The 17,022-nt window shown below is 37.9% G+C and overlaps 1 protein-coding gene across 8 annotated transcripts in view; it reads right to left on the bottom strand.

Moving 5' to 3' along the window:
- Cwh43 (cell wall biogenesis 43 C-terminal homolog) overlaps nt 1–17,022 on the bottom strand; it is a 139,851-nt gene that overhangs the window by 23,321 nt on the left and 99,508 nt on the right. For 3 of the 8 annotated variants that reach the window (XR_002396691.2, XM_004849737.3, XM_087187617.1), the window contains one exon: nt 14,900–15,322. The exons of the other annotated variants lie outside the window; for them this stretch is intronic. Coding sequence is in view for 2 of the 3 variants with exons in the window: in XM_004849737.3 (XP_004849794.1) it covers nt 15,244–15,322 (79 nt within the window). In the remaining variant the exon portion in view is untranslated. Of the gene's footprint in view, nt 1–14,899; nt 15,323–17,022 lie in introns of those variants that run through there. 8 annotated transcript variants of the gene reach the window in all.

The raw sequence follows: 17,022 nt of genomic DNA, 5'->3' as shown, positions 1-17,022 counted from the left end.
ATGCAAAAGTCCTTAATAAGATACTGGCAAACAAATGCAGAAGATCGTCAAGAAGATCATACACCTTGATCAAGTAGGATTCATCCCAGGGATGCAGGGATGGTTCAATATATGCAAATCAATCAATGTAATACACTATATCAATAGAGCCAAGGACAAAAACCATATGATTATCTCCATAGACACACAAAAAGCATTTGACAAAATCCAACATGCATTTATGATAAAAACCCTACAAAACATTGGAATAGATGGTCTGTACCTCAAACTGATAGAAACCATCTATGAAAAACCAACAGCCAATATCATACTAAATGGTCACAAACTGAAATCCTTCACACTAAAATCAGGAACAAGACAAGGATGTCCACTATCACCACTCTTGTTCAATATAGTTCTGGAAACATTAGCCACGGCAATTAGACAAGAGAAAGAAATAAAAGGAATAAAGATAGGAAATGAAGAAGTCAAATTGTCATTATTTGCAGATGACATGATACTCTATATAGATGACCCCAAGAAGTCCACCATAAGTCTTCTAGACTTAATAACCAAATTCAGTCAAGTAGCTGGTTACAAGGTCAACACACAAAAATCAATAGCTTTCCTCTACACCAATGACAGACTCACTGAGAGAGAAATAGGGCAAATAATTCCTTTCACAGTAGCATCCAAAAAACTGAAATACCTAGGAATCATCCCAACGAAAGAAATCAAAGACCTCTTCTCTGAAAACCATGACACTCTGAAAAGAGAGATTGAAGATGATATCAGAAAATGGACAGGCATCCCCTGCTCCTGGGTGGGAAGGATTAATATACCAAAATGGCCATACTTCCAAAACTGCTATATAGATTTAATGCAATTCCAATTGAGATCCCAGCAGCAGACTTCATAGACCTCGAGAAAACAATCCAAAAATTCATTTGGAGCAAGAAGAGACACAGAATAGCAAAAGCAATTCTAGGTAACAAAGACATGGCGGAGGGTATCACAATCCCCAACCTGCGACTATACTACAAAGCTACTGTGATAAAAAAACAGCATGGGACTGGCAAAGAAACAGACTTGAGGACCAGTGGAACAGATTAGAAGATGCAGAAACAACACCAGACACATTCAGCCATCTCATCTTCAACAAAGGAGCCAAACACCCTCACTGGAGGAAAGATAGCCTCTTTAATAAATGGTGCTGGAAAAATTGGGCTTCAACTTACCAAAGATTAAAACTAGGCCTATATCTCTCACCATGCACTAAACTAAAATCAAAATGGATTAAAGATCTAAATATTAAAATAGAAACTCTGAACCAGTTGGAACAGAGGTTAGGTAGAACCCTTGAAGACATCGGTGTAGGAAAAGATTTTATGAACAAAACCTCAGTTGCCCATGCACTAGCACAAACAATCAACAAATGGGATCTCTTCTTATTAAAAATCTTCTGCACAGCAAGAGAAACCACCAGCAGTGTGAAGAGACAACCCACAATGTGGGAAAAAATCTTCACCTGCTCTTCCTCACACAAAGGTTTACTATCTCAAATCTATAAAGAACTTAAAAAGATCAGACCTCCCAAATTTAAAGACCCAATCCAAAAATGGGCATCTAAAATGAACAGACATTTCTCAGACAAAGAAGTAGAATTAGCAAATAAATACATGAAAGAATGTTCAACATCACTGGTCATTTGAGAGATGCAAATTAAAACAATGCTGAGATTCCACTTCACTCCAGAAAGAATGGCTGCTATCATGAAATCAACCAATAACAAATGCTGGTGGGGCTGTGGGGAAAGAGGAACCCTGCTCCACTGCTGGTGGGAGTGTAGACTGGTGCAAGCACTGTGGAAATCAGTATGGAGATACCTCAAAGAACTAGGAATGGAAGTCCCATTTGACCCTGCTATTCCACTGCTGGGGATCTTCCCCAAAGAATTAAAAGAATCATACCACAGAGATATATGTGCACCCATGTTCATAGCAGCACAGTTGTGATAGCTAAAACTTGGAAACAGCCCAAATGCCCATCAACTGGAGACTGGATAAAAAAATGTGGTTTTTTAATAAAATGGAGTACTACTCAGCCATAAAAAATGAGAAATTAGAGACATTTATAGCTAAGTGGATGCACATTGAGGCAATACTCTTAAGTGAAATAAATAGGACACACATGTGTAAATACCGAATAGCTTCTCTAGTGTGAGAAACTGAAAGTGTAAATAAGGACTAAATGTATAATAGGTAATGTGAAATCAGAAGAAAAGGGGCAAAGGGGAAGGAAGTGGGAGTGCTAGGGGAAAGGACAGAAGGGAATGGGATTAATATGAGAAAATGGAAAATTAGGAACAAAATCTTTGTAAATAGGGAGGACTGGAGGGGTTGAAGGCAAGGGTGAAAAATAAGAACCAAGAGAGACTATGTAAAGGTGCAAATTTCCAATGATGAATGTCATTATATTGTATACCTAAAATGTACCAATTATTAGAATGAATAATCGATAATGCAAAATAGGAAGAAAAGGTTCAAAGGGTTAGAGGTAGTGGGAAGGGCAGGGGAAAGGAAAGAAGGGAAAGGAAAAAATGATGAGAAATGGAAAAAATGGAAATAAAGTCTTTGTAAATAGGGAAGGGTGGAGGGGGTGAAGGGAGGGCTAGGAATGGGGAAAAAATAAGAACCAAGATGCATTATATAAAGGTACAATTCCCAATGAGAAATGTAATTGTGTTGTATACCTACAATGTACCAATAAAAGAATTTAATACAAAAAAAAGATGATAAATAGCCAGTATAGCACAGGGAATGGTGTGCAATTCTAGAATCAGAAAAATTTTAATCAGTACAATAATAAGATTGAATTATACACTCATTAGAGAGATGAAGTTAAAAGTTTTAAAAGCCTTGTCATGACTTTTTCTTTTTGTTGGATTCTCCCCCTTTGCATTTAATTTGTCACACCCAATGGATTCATTCTGCTGGGTTTCCTGGGGTTGTGATCCTCACCATCTTTTCCTAGGGTATTGTCTAAAATTTTTTGGAGTGCTGGTTTGGTATTCATGAAGTTCCTGAGGTGTTCTTTATCATGAAAGCATCTTATTTCTCCATCAATTTGGAAAGATAGTTTTGCAGGGTACATCAATCTGGGTTGGAGGCTGTTTTTCTGTAGGAGTTGAAATACATCACTCCAAGCTCTTCTTGCCTTGAGCGTTTGCATTGAGAAGTCTGCTGTGATTCTGATGGGCTTTCCTTTGTATGTAATTTGTTTCTTTTCTCTCACTGCTTGTAGAATTTTGTTCTTCTGTTGGATTTCTGGAATCCTAACTATTATATGCCTATGTGTAGGGTTTTTTTGATTAAGGCTAGCTGGAGTCCTATATGCCTCACTTATCTGTATGTCAAGTTCTTTTCCCCTCCTTGGGAAGTTTTCTGTCATCACTTCTGTGAACAGTTTTTTTATGTCATCTGCACTCTCTCCTCTTTCTTCATTGACTCCAATCAGTCTTATGTTATTCTTCTTTGCATCGTCTAGCAGCTGCTGGATTGAATTCTCGTGTTCCCTTACAATTTTAAAGCAATTTTTCTTTTCCTCCTCACTAATTCCAGTCTTATCTTCTATATGTGAAATTCTATCCTCACATTGGTTCATTCTGCTGTGCAGACTTTTGATGGAGTTTTTAATCTCTTGGAAATCTGTTTGTATCTGTTTTATGGATTCCATTTGTTTCCTATGTTAGGATTCCATCATGTTCCTCAGATCCTCTTTTTTTCATCTGTGTCCTCTCTAGATTTATTAATCATGTCTTGCACCATGAGCAAAATCTTTGCTGTTATCTGAGTAATTATTTCTGATTTCATTTTTCCCAGATCGTCTTTTGTTGCCAGTTCAGAGAGTCCAGGTGGTTGAGTATCAGATTGTTCCATCTCTTTTCCCTTTGAGGTTGCTGTAAGTGATCTGGAACTCTGTTTTTGAGGCTTCTTTATGTGTTTTTCATCATTTCCACAGGGCGCGGTGCTTCTGGGGCCCACACAGCTCACCTTCTCTGCCTTAGGAGCTTGAGATGGCAGTGGGAGAGCTTCTTTCTGGTTGCAGGGACCAGCTCACCTTCTCTGCCCTAGGAGCCTGGGATGGAGGCGGGGAGCTTCCTTCTGGGTGCTGGGACTGGCTGAGCTTCTCTGTCCTAGGAGCCTGGGATGGAGGCAGGGAGCTTCCTTCTGGGTGCCGGGACCTGCTGAGCTTCTCTCACATTGTTTCTATTTGTTATATTGTTCAGGCTTATTGGACCAGATAATGCTGGTTGCAGTATAGCTTTGAGCTGTTGTTTATCTTTGGGGAGGCTTGCAGGTCTAGCCATTGTGTCTCCATCTTGGGGCCTAGTTTCTATCAACTCAGCCCTTGACCACAGGCCTGGTTTGCCTCATCTCTATTCCAACTCTATCTTGAGCCTCCTCCCTTTCTAACTGCCTATCAATCTCTACCCGAGTTTAGTTATTTGTAATAATGCCATATGAATGTTTGCTCCTTTTTCTCTTTTTAATTGTCAGTACATGTTTGCAGTACCTAATGATTACACTTACCATGGTACATGTACATCCTAAATCTTAATTCTTCTTCTCTTTCTCATCCCCTACCCTTCCCCTTCCCTGCTCCTTCCAACTCTTGGTCCTCTTCCCATTTGCAAAGGCTCTATTTTCATCATTTTTTCCTTTCAGTTTTTTTCTATCCCCATTCCCTTCCCTCTTGTCCACCTCTCTCCATCTCTTATTCCCTCATCCATTTGAAAAAGATCTCCTTCTTTCCTATTTATCATTCTCTTTCCCTCTCTCTCTCTCTCTAACAGACAAAACATGAATATTCAAAATATGAATACATATGTTTGTGGTTGCCAGATTCTCAAAGTTTCTCAAACGTGAGTACATTTAAGTGCTACTCTACTATTTATTTATTGATGCTTAACAAATGACTACAATACATATTAGCTTAAAGCAACAAATAGTTAATATCTGCTAAGATTTGGGAGTAGTAAATGTAGATGATTGGGGCTCCAGGTCTTCCACGAAGTTGCAATCGAGGTATCAGCTGAGGGCTTAGGTATAGTGGAAAGGCAGGCTTATAAAAACACAATGGTGTGTCTTCATCCTTCTGTTTACTAGATCTGGCACCCTATAACACCTGGCTCTTCCCCAAAGTCAAAAATGACCATGAGAGGTAGACATTTTGAATCAATTCAGGACATGGAGGCAGCCACAACAGCACAACTAAAGTCACTCATGAAAGAGAACTTTCAGAACTGCTTCAGAAAGTACAAGAATGATGGGATAAATGTGTTCAAAGGAAGGGAGTATTTTGAGGGAGTTGAATGGCAAAGTGTCTTTTATTGTAATGCAGTTTTTGTGGGGGGGTTTTGAGACAGGGACTCACTATATAGTTCAGGCTGTCCTTGAACTCACTGTGTGAGTATGAGTTCAGGCTGGCCTCAAACTCACGGTGATCCTCCTGCCTCAGCCTCCTGTGTGCTGGGATTACAGGTGTGTGCCACTATGCCCAGCATTTTTAAACTTATGTCATGCATTTTTAAACTTAAACATTCACTATATTTTTATCATGCCTTATATATAAAAGTTTGTTATAGAAACAACCTCTGGGAGCAGATTAAGCAGACTCTGAAAGGCTGGTGTCTTCAGTCCTGATGCCAGAGCATGAAGTCTGTACATCAGGCTGTAGGGAAAGGAAGAGGGACTTAAAGTGAGAGACAGCAAGAGCAGCCAGAGGAATGACCTGGAATACAAGTGGTACACGGAACTCATGCTGGTTTTTCTTGCCTCTGACCTTGAGACCACGGCTCAGGACTTCTGTTTTTGTTTGTTTGATTACAAATTTTATACCTTTAATAGGTCTCTTGTTTCTTCTTGCATTAGACAAATCAATTGTTATAAGATTGTTCATAAATTCTTATTTGCTTTATAATGGTTTGGAAGATGTGTAGTTGTCTCTACTTTTTCATCCTGTTGTTGGTCTTTTTTGCTTTCTCATTTTCCTGCCCTTTTGGTCTGCACTACCAAAGAGTTTTCAGTTTTATTAGTTTAACAACTTTTGGGTTTATTGACTTTTATCTAGTGGAATTGCTTATTTTCCATTTCATTAAAGTCTGCTCTTATCTTTGTTTCCCTTATTCTACTCTCTTTTAAGTTTAATTTTCTGTTCCCCTTTCAAGTTTCTACTGATGAATACCTTAGGAACCTGATTTTCAGCCTTTTTTCTAATCCATCCACTTAAAACTACACATTTGCCTTGAAACACAAAATTGCATCCCACAATTTGTGATATGTCATAGTTCCATTACCATTTAGTTCAAAATATCTTTTAATTTCTATTTTGATCTCTTCTTTGACCCACGGATTACTTAGAAATCTATAATCTATTTCTGATATTTAGATATTTCTCATTACCTTTTTGTTATTTATAGCTTAGTTTCATTGTCACCAGGAAATATATTCTGTATTAATTCAGAAACTCGGTATCTGTTGAGTCTTTGTGGGTTTTTTGTTTTGTTTTGTTTTATTTTTGGCTTAGCATATGGTCAGTTTTAGTAAATGCTTCATGTGCACATGAAAAGAATGAGTAATTTGAAGTTATCTGGCACAATGTATTGCTTATGTCATTTAGGTTAAATTTAATTGTGTGATTCAAATTTTCTGCCTGTTCTATCATTTACTGAGAGATGTACCAAAATCTCACATTAAAACACATCATTTGTAACAGAAGGTGAGGTGCCACCCGCCTGATGAGTAAACAAGAGACCTAGAAGAAAGTGTCAATCTAACTCCCATTAGAAATTAACAGAAATTTAGGGGAGGTGTGAAAAATCAGAGAAGAAAAGAAAGAGACCATTTTTTATTTTGCTTTTTATTTCTCATATAAGAGAAACCATGAGATATTTAAGCTTGTGACAGATAATAGGAAACAGGGAGTTACATCTTTGACAAATGGGAAAAGGACCAAGAGATGGAGGAAGGGAACGGAACATAAAAATAATTAAGATGTGTTATGAGTAAGTACCAACTCTGCATGATAAATGCAATAATTATGTACTGCAAACATATACTAATAAAAATAAAAATTTTAAAAACAAAGTAGAATTAACTGCTAAAAAAGATTGTTAAACAACATGATGGGAAGAAGACAAGGGAATTTCTAAAACAAGGGAATATTATTCTATTTGAAGATGTTTGAGTTTCTGTAACATAATCCTCTCTGTCTTTCTAAGACTTTATAAAAATATGAAACACTTAAAACACATAGAGTATTTCGTTTTAAGGAAGTCAAAAAAAGAGCTGAGTTCTGATTGCTTGTCATAAAATAGAGGCAACCCTTGCTGTGTGTTCATAGATCTGGATCCCCAGAAATGTAGGAAATAGTAAGTACTTGCTGCAAGCCAGACACTGGCTAGGTGCAATAAACTCCTTCTCTCCTTGCATTTGCCTCATACAGTAACATAATTTGGGTATCAGAAATGCAACAGGGAGACCACGGGTGAAATAAATCTGACAGTGGGAGATCATTGAGGGAGGTAACTACAAGAATGTGAGTCTTTCTCCCTTTACCTCCCACAATTCACAGAAGTCAAGCAAAGAATGCTGTCTTTTAGAGGGAGTGGGATGGGGATAAATGGAGATTTCAGCTGTCTTCTCCAGAGCTGAAAGGTCAAAAGACCCCAGTTGGTACCTGGGCTACTTAACCCTGGAGCATTGCTTTCAGGAGACAATGCTGGTAAAGCCTCTAGTTTAATAGAAGTTAAGGCAATCAGTATACTATTCAAGCTGTACTTGTATCTTTCTGTCTCCCACACTGGAGTTTAGGGCAATGTCTTTTTCAGTTACATAACACTTCCCACCACCATGACCCTATATTTATCATACAACAATGGCTATAACAGATGCTGAATGAATATGTTTGTAGTTGCCAGATTCTCAGTTTCTCAAACATGACTACATTTCAGTGCTACTATACTATTTATTGATTGATGCTACAATACACAGTAGCTTAAAACAACAAATAGTTAATATCTATTATTATTAGGGTTTCCAGGTGACTGTACCACTGCTCCCAGCACAGAGGAAGAAGTTTCTGGGCCACTGTAGCACCACTCCCAGAGCAGAGGAGGTGAGTCTCGAGGGTGCCAGCAGCACCCCTCTCCCCCCATTGGAAAGGGGAGACACATAAACAAGCCTCAAAACCAGACTTCCAGATCACCTACAGTAACCCCAAAGGGAAATGAGATGGAACATTCTGATACCCAACCACCTGTGCTCCCTCAACTGGCAACAAAAAAAGATCTAGAAAAAATGAAATTAGAAATAATTTCTCAGATAATAGCAGAGATTGTGCCTATAGTGTGAGACATGATTAATAAATCTAGAGAACACCGATTAAAAGAAAAAAAAAGAGGAGCTGAGGAACATGATGGAATCCCAAAATAGGAAACAAATGGAATCCATAAAACAGATGCAAACAGATTTCCAGGAGATTAAAAACTGCACTGAAAGTCTATGCAGCAGAATGAGCCAATGTGAGGACAGAATTTCAAATATAGAAGATAAGATTGCAATTAGTGACTAGGAAAAGAAAATTTTCTTTAAAATTGTGAGGGACCACAAGAAATCAACCCAGCAACTGCTAGATGATGCAAAAAAAATAACATAAGACTGATTGGAGTCAATGAAGAAAGAGGCGAAAGTGCAGATGACATAAAAAAAAAAACTGTTCACAGAAGTAATGGAAGAAAACTTCCCAAGCAGGGGAAAAAAACTTGGCATACAGATAAGTGAGGCATTAGGACTCCAAATAGCCTGGATCAAAAAATAAATCTACACATAGGCATATAATAGTTAAGATTCCAGAAACCCAGCAGAGGAACAAAATTCTACAAGCAGTGAGAGAAAAGAAACAAATCACATACAAAGGAAAGCTCATCAGAATCACAGCAGACTTCTAACACAAACCCTCAAGGCAAGAAGATCTTGGAGTGACATATTCCAAGCCCTAAAAGAAAACAGCCTCCAACCCAGATTGATGTACCCTGCAAAACTAGCTTTCAAAATGGAAGCAGAAATAAGATACTTTCATGACAAAGAGCACCTTAGGAACTTCGTGAATACCAAACTAGCACTCCAAAGAATTTTACACAATATCCTAGGAAAAAAACAACAAGGATCACAACCCCAGGAAGCCCAGCAGAATGAATCCATTGGGCACGACAAGAAATTAAATCCAAAGGGGGAGAATCCAACAAAAAGAAAAAGTAATGACAATGATAAGTCAATACCTATCAGTTATAACCATCAGTGTTAATGGTCTCAATTCACCAATCAAAAGAAATACACTGGCAGAATGGGTCAAGAAGCAAGATCCAACAATATGCTGTGTACAAGAAACACACTTAATTCAAAATGAAACTCATAGGGCTGGGGATTTAGCTCAGTGGTTCCGGCACCTATCTTGCAAGCGCAAGGTCCCAAGTTTGATCCCCGGTACAAAAAAAAAAGATCCAGAAACTCACAAACTGAAAGTTAAAGGGTGGAAAACAATACTCCATGCAACAGGAACCCTCAAAAAAAGCAGGAGTAGCTCTCCTCTTGGCAGATCAAGTGGATTTCAAACCAACACTGATTAAGAGAGACAAACAAGGACACTATATCCTTATAAAGGGAACAATCCAAGAGGAAGAGATGACAATCATAAATATATATGCCCCAAACACTAGTGCACCCAACTATATAAAACAAACACTAATGGAAATGAAAAATCATAGAAGCACTAATACATTAGTAGTGGGGGAACTCAATACCCCACAGTCACAAACAAATAGATCAACTAGACAAAAAAATAAGCAATGAAATACTAGAACTCAATTAAACTCTTGAACAAATGAACTTAACAGATGTTTACAGTGTTCCACCCCACAAAATCAGAATACACATTCTTTTCAGCTGTACAAGGATCATTCTCCAAAATAGACCACATACTCGCTCACAGAAAATGTTTAAGTAAGTGCAAAGGAATTGAAGTTATCCCCTGTGTATTATCAGACCATAGTGTGATGAAATTGGAGATCAATAGTAAAAGAAACCACAAAAATTTTGTAAACACATGGGAATTGAACAACACACTTCTGAATAATCAGTAGTTCACAGAGGAAATTAAAGAAGAAATCAGACAGTTCCTACAACTAAATGATGATGACAATACAACATATTGGAATCTATGGGACACAATGAAAGCAGTCTTATGAGGGAAATTGATAGCAGTGAATACTCATATTAGGAAAACAGAGTGAGCCCAATTAAATAATCTGATGCTGAACTTCAATCTTCTAGAAAAAGAAGAGCAGGACAAACCTAAAGCTCAAACAAGGGAGGAAATTATAAAGATCAGAGGAGAAATCAATGCAATGGAGACTAAGAGAACCATACAAAAAAATCCATGAAGCCAAGAGTTGGTTCTTCAAAAAAATATACAAAATTGGCAAACCCTTAGCCAACCTTATCAGAAGAAGGAAAGAAAAGACCCAAATCCATGCAATTAGGAATGAAAAGGATGAAATTACAATGGAACTAGCAGAAATCCAGAGGATCATCAATACCTACTTTGAGAACCTATATGGCAATACAATGAAACGGAAAGATTCCTAGATACATATGAATTACCAAAGTTGAATGAAGAAGACTTAAAAATTCTAAGCAACCTAATATCAATCAATGAATTTGAAAACATAATTAAAAACTTACCAACTAACAAAATCCCGGGTCCTGATGGCTTCATCCCTGAATTCTATAAGACATTTAGAATTCTGTTTAATTCGCCACTACTGTTTAAACTCTTTTTTGGGGGCGGGGGGGGGGTACCAGGGATCAAACTCAGGTCCTTGTACTTGCGCAGCAGGTGGCGAAATCACTGAGCTAAATCCCCAGCCCTACTGTTTAAACTCTTCAATGAAACTGAAAGGAAATCAATACTCCCAAGTTCATTCTTGGAAACAAGCAACAGCTTAATCCCCAAAGCAGAGTAAGACCCAACAGAAAAAGAGAACTATAGGCCAATCTCACTAATGAACACAGATGAAAAAATCCTTAATAAGATACTGACAAATAGAATGCAGATCATCAAGAAGATCATACACCCTGACCAAGTGGGATTCATCCCATGGATTCAGGGATAGTTCAACATACACAAATCAATGAATATAAAACACTATATCAATAGAGCCAATGACAAAAACCATATGATCATCTCAATAGATACAGAAAAAGCATTTGACAAAATCCAACACACATTTATGATAAAAACCCTACAAAAAATTGGAATAGATGGTCTCTACCTCAATCTGATAAAAGCTATCTATGAAAAACCAACTGCCAATATCATACTAAATGATCAAAAACTGAAATCCTTCACACTAAAATTAGGAACAAGACAAGGATGTCCACTATCACCACTCTTGTTCAATATAGTTTTGGAAATGTTAGCCACAGCAATTAGACAGAGAAAGAAATAAAAAGAATAAAGATGAGAAATGAAGACGTCAAATTGTCACTATTTGCAGATGACATGATACTCTATATAGAAGACACCAAGAATTTCACCAAAAGTCTTCTAGACTTAATAACCAAATTCAGTAAAGTAGCTGGATACAAGGTCAACACACAAAAATCAATAGCTTTCCTTTACACGAACAACAGACTCACTGAGAGAGAAATAGGGAAAACAATGTCTTTCACAGTAGCATCCAAAAAACTGAAATACTTAGGAATCAACTCACAAAATAAATCAAAGACCTTTCTCTGAAAACTATAGCACTCTGAAAAGAGAGATTGAAGATGCCATCGGAAAATGGAAAGACATCCCCTGCTCCTGGATAGGAAGGATCATCATAGTAAAAATGGCCATACTTCCAAAACTGTCAATGCAATCCCAATTGAAATCCCAGCAGCATACTTCACAGACCTTGAGAAAACAATCCAAAACTTCATTTGGAACAAGAAGAGACCCTGAATAGCAAAAGCAATTCTAGGTAACAAAGACATGGCAGGGAGTGTTACAAGCCCCAACTTGAATCTATACTACAAAGCTATTGTGATAAAAACAGCATGGCACTGACAAAGAAACAGACCTGAGGACCAGGGGAACAAACTAGAAGATGCAGAAACAACTCCAGACACACTCAGCCACCTCATCTTTGACAAAGGAGCCAAACACCCTCACTGGAGGAAAGATAGCCTCTTTAATAAATGGTGCTGGAAAAATTGGGTTTCAACTTTCCAAAGATTAAAATTAGACCTGTATCTCTCACCATGCACTAAACTAAAATCAAAGTGGATTAAAGATCTAAATATTAAAACAGAAACACTGAACCAGCTGGAACGGAGGATAGGTAGAACTCTTGAAGACATTGGTGTAGGAAAAGATTTTCATGAACAAAACCTCAGTTGCCTGTGAACTAGCACAAAGAATCAACAAGTAGGATCTCTTGTTACTAAAAATCTTCTGCACAGCAAGAGAAACCACCAACAGAGTGAAGGAACTACCCACAATGGGGGAATAAATTTTCACCTGCTCTTCCTCAGACAAAGGTCTACTCTCTAGAATCTATAAAGAACTTAAAAAATCAGACCTCCCAAATTAAAGACCCAATCCAAAAATGGGCATCTGAAATGAACAGACATTTCTCACACAAAGAAGTAGAAATAGCAAATAATCATATGAAAAAATTTCAACATAACTGGTTGAGAGATACAAATGAAAATAACACTGAGATTCCACCTCACCCCAGAAAGAATGGCTGCTATCATGAAGTCAACCAATAACAAATGCTGGAATGGCTGTGGGGAAAGAGGAACACTTGCTCCACTGCTGGTGGGAGTGTAGACTGGTTCAACCACTGTGGAAATCAGTATGGAGATACCTCAAAGAACTAGGACTGGAAGTCCCATTTGACCCAGCTATTCCCCTGCAGGGTATCTTCCTCAAAGAATTAAAAGAATCATACCACAGTGATATATGTGCACCCATATTCATAGCAGGACAGTTTGTAATAGTTAAAACTTGGAAACAGCCCAAATGGCCATCAACTGGAGAATGGATAAAGAAAATGTGTTTTTTTTATAAAATGGAGTACTACTCAGCCATAAAAAATGAGAAATTAGAGATATTTATAGCTAAATGGATGCACACTGAGGCGATACTCTTAAGTGAAATAAATAGGACACACATGTGTAAATACCGAATAGTTTCTCTAGTGTGAGAAACTGAAAGTGTAAATAAGGACTAAAAGGTATAATAGATAATGTGAAATAGGAAGAAAAGGTGCAAAGGGGAAGAGGAAGTCAGAGGGGTAGGGGATAGGAAAGAAGGGAATGGAATTAATATGAGAAAATGAAAAAATAGAAACCAAGTCTTTATAAATAAGGAGGGATGGAAGGGTTGAAGGGAGGGCAGGGGAAGGGGGAAAAATAAGAACCAAGAAAGATTATGTAGAGGTGCAAATTTCCAATGATGAATGTCAGTATATTGTGTACCTAAAATGTACCAATAAAATTAAATTTAAAAAAAAAAAGATTTGGGAGTGGGAGAGCTAGATGATTGGGGTCCAGGTCTCCCATGAAATTGCAATCAAGATATCAGCTGGGGATTTGGGTGTGCAGCCCAATGGGCCAGCATTCACCTGGCTTGTGTGAAGTTTTGATCCCCAGCACCACACACTCAAAAAAGGCTTGAGCTGGGGCTGAAGTCATCTGAAGTTTGACTATGGCTGGAAGATCAGTTGCTCACCACCCTTCTAGAAGGCTTCTCACAATGTGGCAGCTGGCTCGCCAAGACAGTGAGACTGAGACAGAAGCCCCAATATCTTTTGTAAGGCTTGAGTGTCACACTAGCTCTTTCACTTTATTCTTTTCATTACAAGTGAGTCTTTAACCCTCACTCAAAGAGGCGTGAATCAGGTTCCACCTTTGAAGGAAGTGCCACATCACTTGTGAGCACATTTCAAAACCACCAGGGGGACCCAGCGTTTTACATACAGCAGTGTGTGTACAAAGCATTTTGGGGGTTTGTTTTGTTTTGTTTTGTTTTGAGGCAGGGTCTCCCCTTGTAGTTCAGGCTGGCCCTCAACTCACTATGTATCCCAGGCTGGCCTGGAACTCTTGGTGATCCTCCTGCCTCAGCCTTCTGAGTGCTAGGATTACAGGCATGTGCCACCAGCCCGGCTTGCAAAGCTTTTTTAAAAATACATGCAAGGAGGCCCCTTAGATGGTGACATAAAATCTCTGGATATTCTCTTCTAGTTTTTACTTCTGTCCCAAAAGATAAAACAAATTTGGGGTTCCTTCCAGTTCTAAGACTTTGTGTCTCCATGGGCAACACTGAAATCACTAGTCCCAGCGGAGTGGTACTGTCAGGCTGAATCCTCCCCATCACCTACCTGATTGGGTCTAAGGAAGACAGTTCACTCCATGGGACCCTGCTGTACCCAGAGCTGTGCTCCCTGAGAGCCTGGTGGCCTGACTGCTGGGAGGCATTGGCACATGTCCAGCCATGTTGTGATGCCAGCACGGTAGAACACAGTGACTCCACCACAGCTCAGGCAAGGCTGGTAATGGGGCCAGTAGCAGCCACACAATATTATCCTACTAACCATTAGATTTAACCTGTAAACATTTTTTTTCACAGTTTTATTCCAAGAAGCATTCAAGATTGCTTGACTTTTTAGAGTCATCCTTTGGCTAATAAATAAGTCAATTTCCCTTGTTTCAACATTTAAAAAGTGAGTTATTTTTAAATTATTTTCTCTCTAAAAGTACAACTTTCTTATATTAATTCACATTAATTTTTATAAAAAGTTAAGAAAAAATTATTTGAATAAATGCTTTTATTAAGTAACATACTTTTTTTGTTTGTTTGTTTTGGGGGAGTTTTTTTGGTACTGAGCTCAGGTCCTTGCCGCTTGCAGGGCAGGCAGTGGAACCACTGAGCTAAATCCCTGACCCCAAGTAATATGTTTTTTAAATGGATGGAATTTCCCATTGCAGAGATACCATGCTTTTAAAAAAATTGAGGTTATTTTTGTTTATTTTTTTCTTTTATTGAAAATTGAGGCTCTTCATGTGTATTTTTTCACTTTCATTAAACTCCTTTTCATCTTACATAATATTTTCCTTAGCATTTCCCAGTCAATTACTTCTTCTTTTAAATAGTTCATATAAAGTATTTGGGAGTATTCATGTGAAAATGATGATTGTTTTCATAATTGTGTCCTTCTTTGTAAGATCCAAATCTAAAAAAGAAATAATTGACATGTAAAGACCATTTCAAAAGGTATTTTCCTATGTAAAATTTCACCTATAACTCACTGTCATTTTATTTGTCTATCATAAAACCAGCACTGATGTGATTAATTTATAAAATAGAAAATGAAGAAATAAAGAAGTGTCTATGTATATGGGAAAGGCAGATCCAAATGTTAGCCTCTGATGTTCTCTCTCCATGGTTATGGCTCATTCCAAAAGTACAACTATTTAAGAATTAATTATCAGCTGCAGTGCTGGGTGTGGTGGTGCATGCTTGTAATCTTAGCACTCAGGAGGCTGAAATAGGAAGATCACCATGAGTCTGAGGCCAGCCTAGGCTACAAGGTAAGTTCATGGCTGACCTGAACTGCATAGCAAGACCCCATCTCAAAAAAAAAAAATTATCAGCTGATAACATTACTGAAAAATAAGTGGATTTTCTCTCTAGTTCTGAATTTCAATAATATCCATTTCACTAAAAAAGAGGTCATGTAACTTGAAATGTTATCCATGATGCATTTGTGCAAATGTAAAATCTGACTTAGTTCAACTTGTAAAACTACAAGAGCTCATGTGCTGCAGATTATTAACTCTTACTTTCCTGCTGAATGACTGTATATTGTTCTGGTTGACAGGATGGAATACAAAAGGCACAGAAAGGGAACTAGGACCTAGAGCAAGTGAGGCCATTGTCTTTCTTCTCTTTGTGAGCAGCTACTATATCCGTCTGAGCTCTATAATGTGAGATGGAAGATTTTGATAGGGAATAGTAAAATGCTGTTATATATCTACAACTAGATCCTGACAATCAAGGATATGCTCAAAGATATAACAAGGAGTCCCTAGAAGGTTTTATAAATGTGCAGAAACTACTAAACTAAACTAATTGGCTGAAGTTTAGTACATCCCTATAATGTAATATTATACAATCATTAAAAACATATTAAGAGGGCCGGGGATTTAGCTCAGTGGTTCTGCCACCTGCCTCACAAGCACAAGGACCCAAGTTCGATCCCCGGTACCAAAAAATAAAATAAAATAAACATATTAAGAGAGGCTGGGGATTTAGCTTAGTGGTTCCGCTGCCTGGCTCACAAGCGCAAGGTCCCAAGTTCAATCCCTGGTACCAAAAAAATAAACATATTAAGAATACTTTAAAGAGAGATTATGTAAAGGTGCAAATTTCCAATGATGAATGTCATTATATTGTATACCTGAAATGTACCAATAAAATTAATTATAATAAAAAAGAATACTTTACTGTGGAAGGAATTTCATAATATACTTAGATAAAAATAAGATTCACAAATAGAATAAATTCAAACACATATATACACAAAGTTAAACAGTATATCTGTATATGTATGAAGTTGGGATTATTGTGTGATGTATAGATATGTACAGGATTGAGGTCAGCAAGATGCAGAATAAGCTTTCCAGCATTTGTCCCCTCACAGAAACACTCATTTGAACAACTATCCATATACAAAAATGTCTTTACAAGAGCACTGTGAAATTCAAGTGCGTAATTACAGTGGCTCTGTGGGGCGCAGAAGTAAGAAAAGATTTACTGAAGAGAGAAGGTAGGAAGGACAGTTTCACATGACCTGCAGCACCCCTCCTTCCAGCTGGGGCAGCACAGCAGGAGAGAGATACTCTCCACATTGGAAGGGGGGTGAAGTAAGCA

Source organism: Heterocephalus glaber, unplaced genomic scaffold, assembly GCF_053883595.1.
Source record: "Heterocephalus glaber isolate CG9 unplaced genomic scaffold, H.glaber_assembly_v1.0 deba00001509, whole genome shotgun sequence".
NCBI lineage: Eukaryota > Metazoa > Chordata > Mammalia > Rodentia > Bathyergidae > Heterocephalus > Heterocephalus glaber.
Note: the sequence above shows the minus strand (reverse complement) of the source record. Positions and strands in the feature narration are given on the sequence as shown.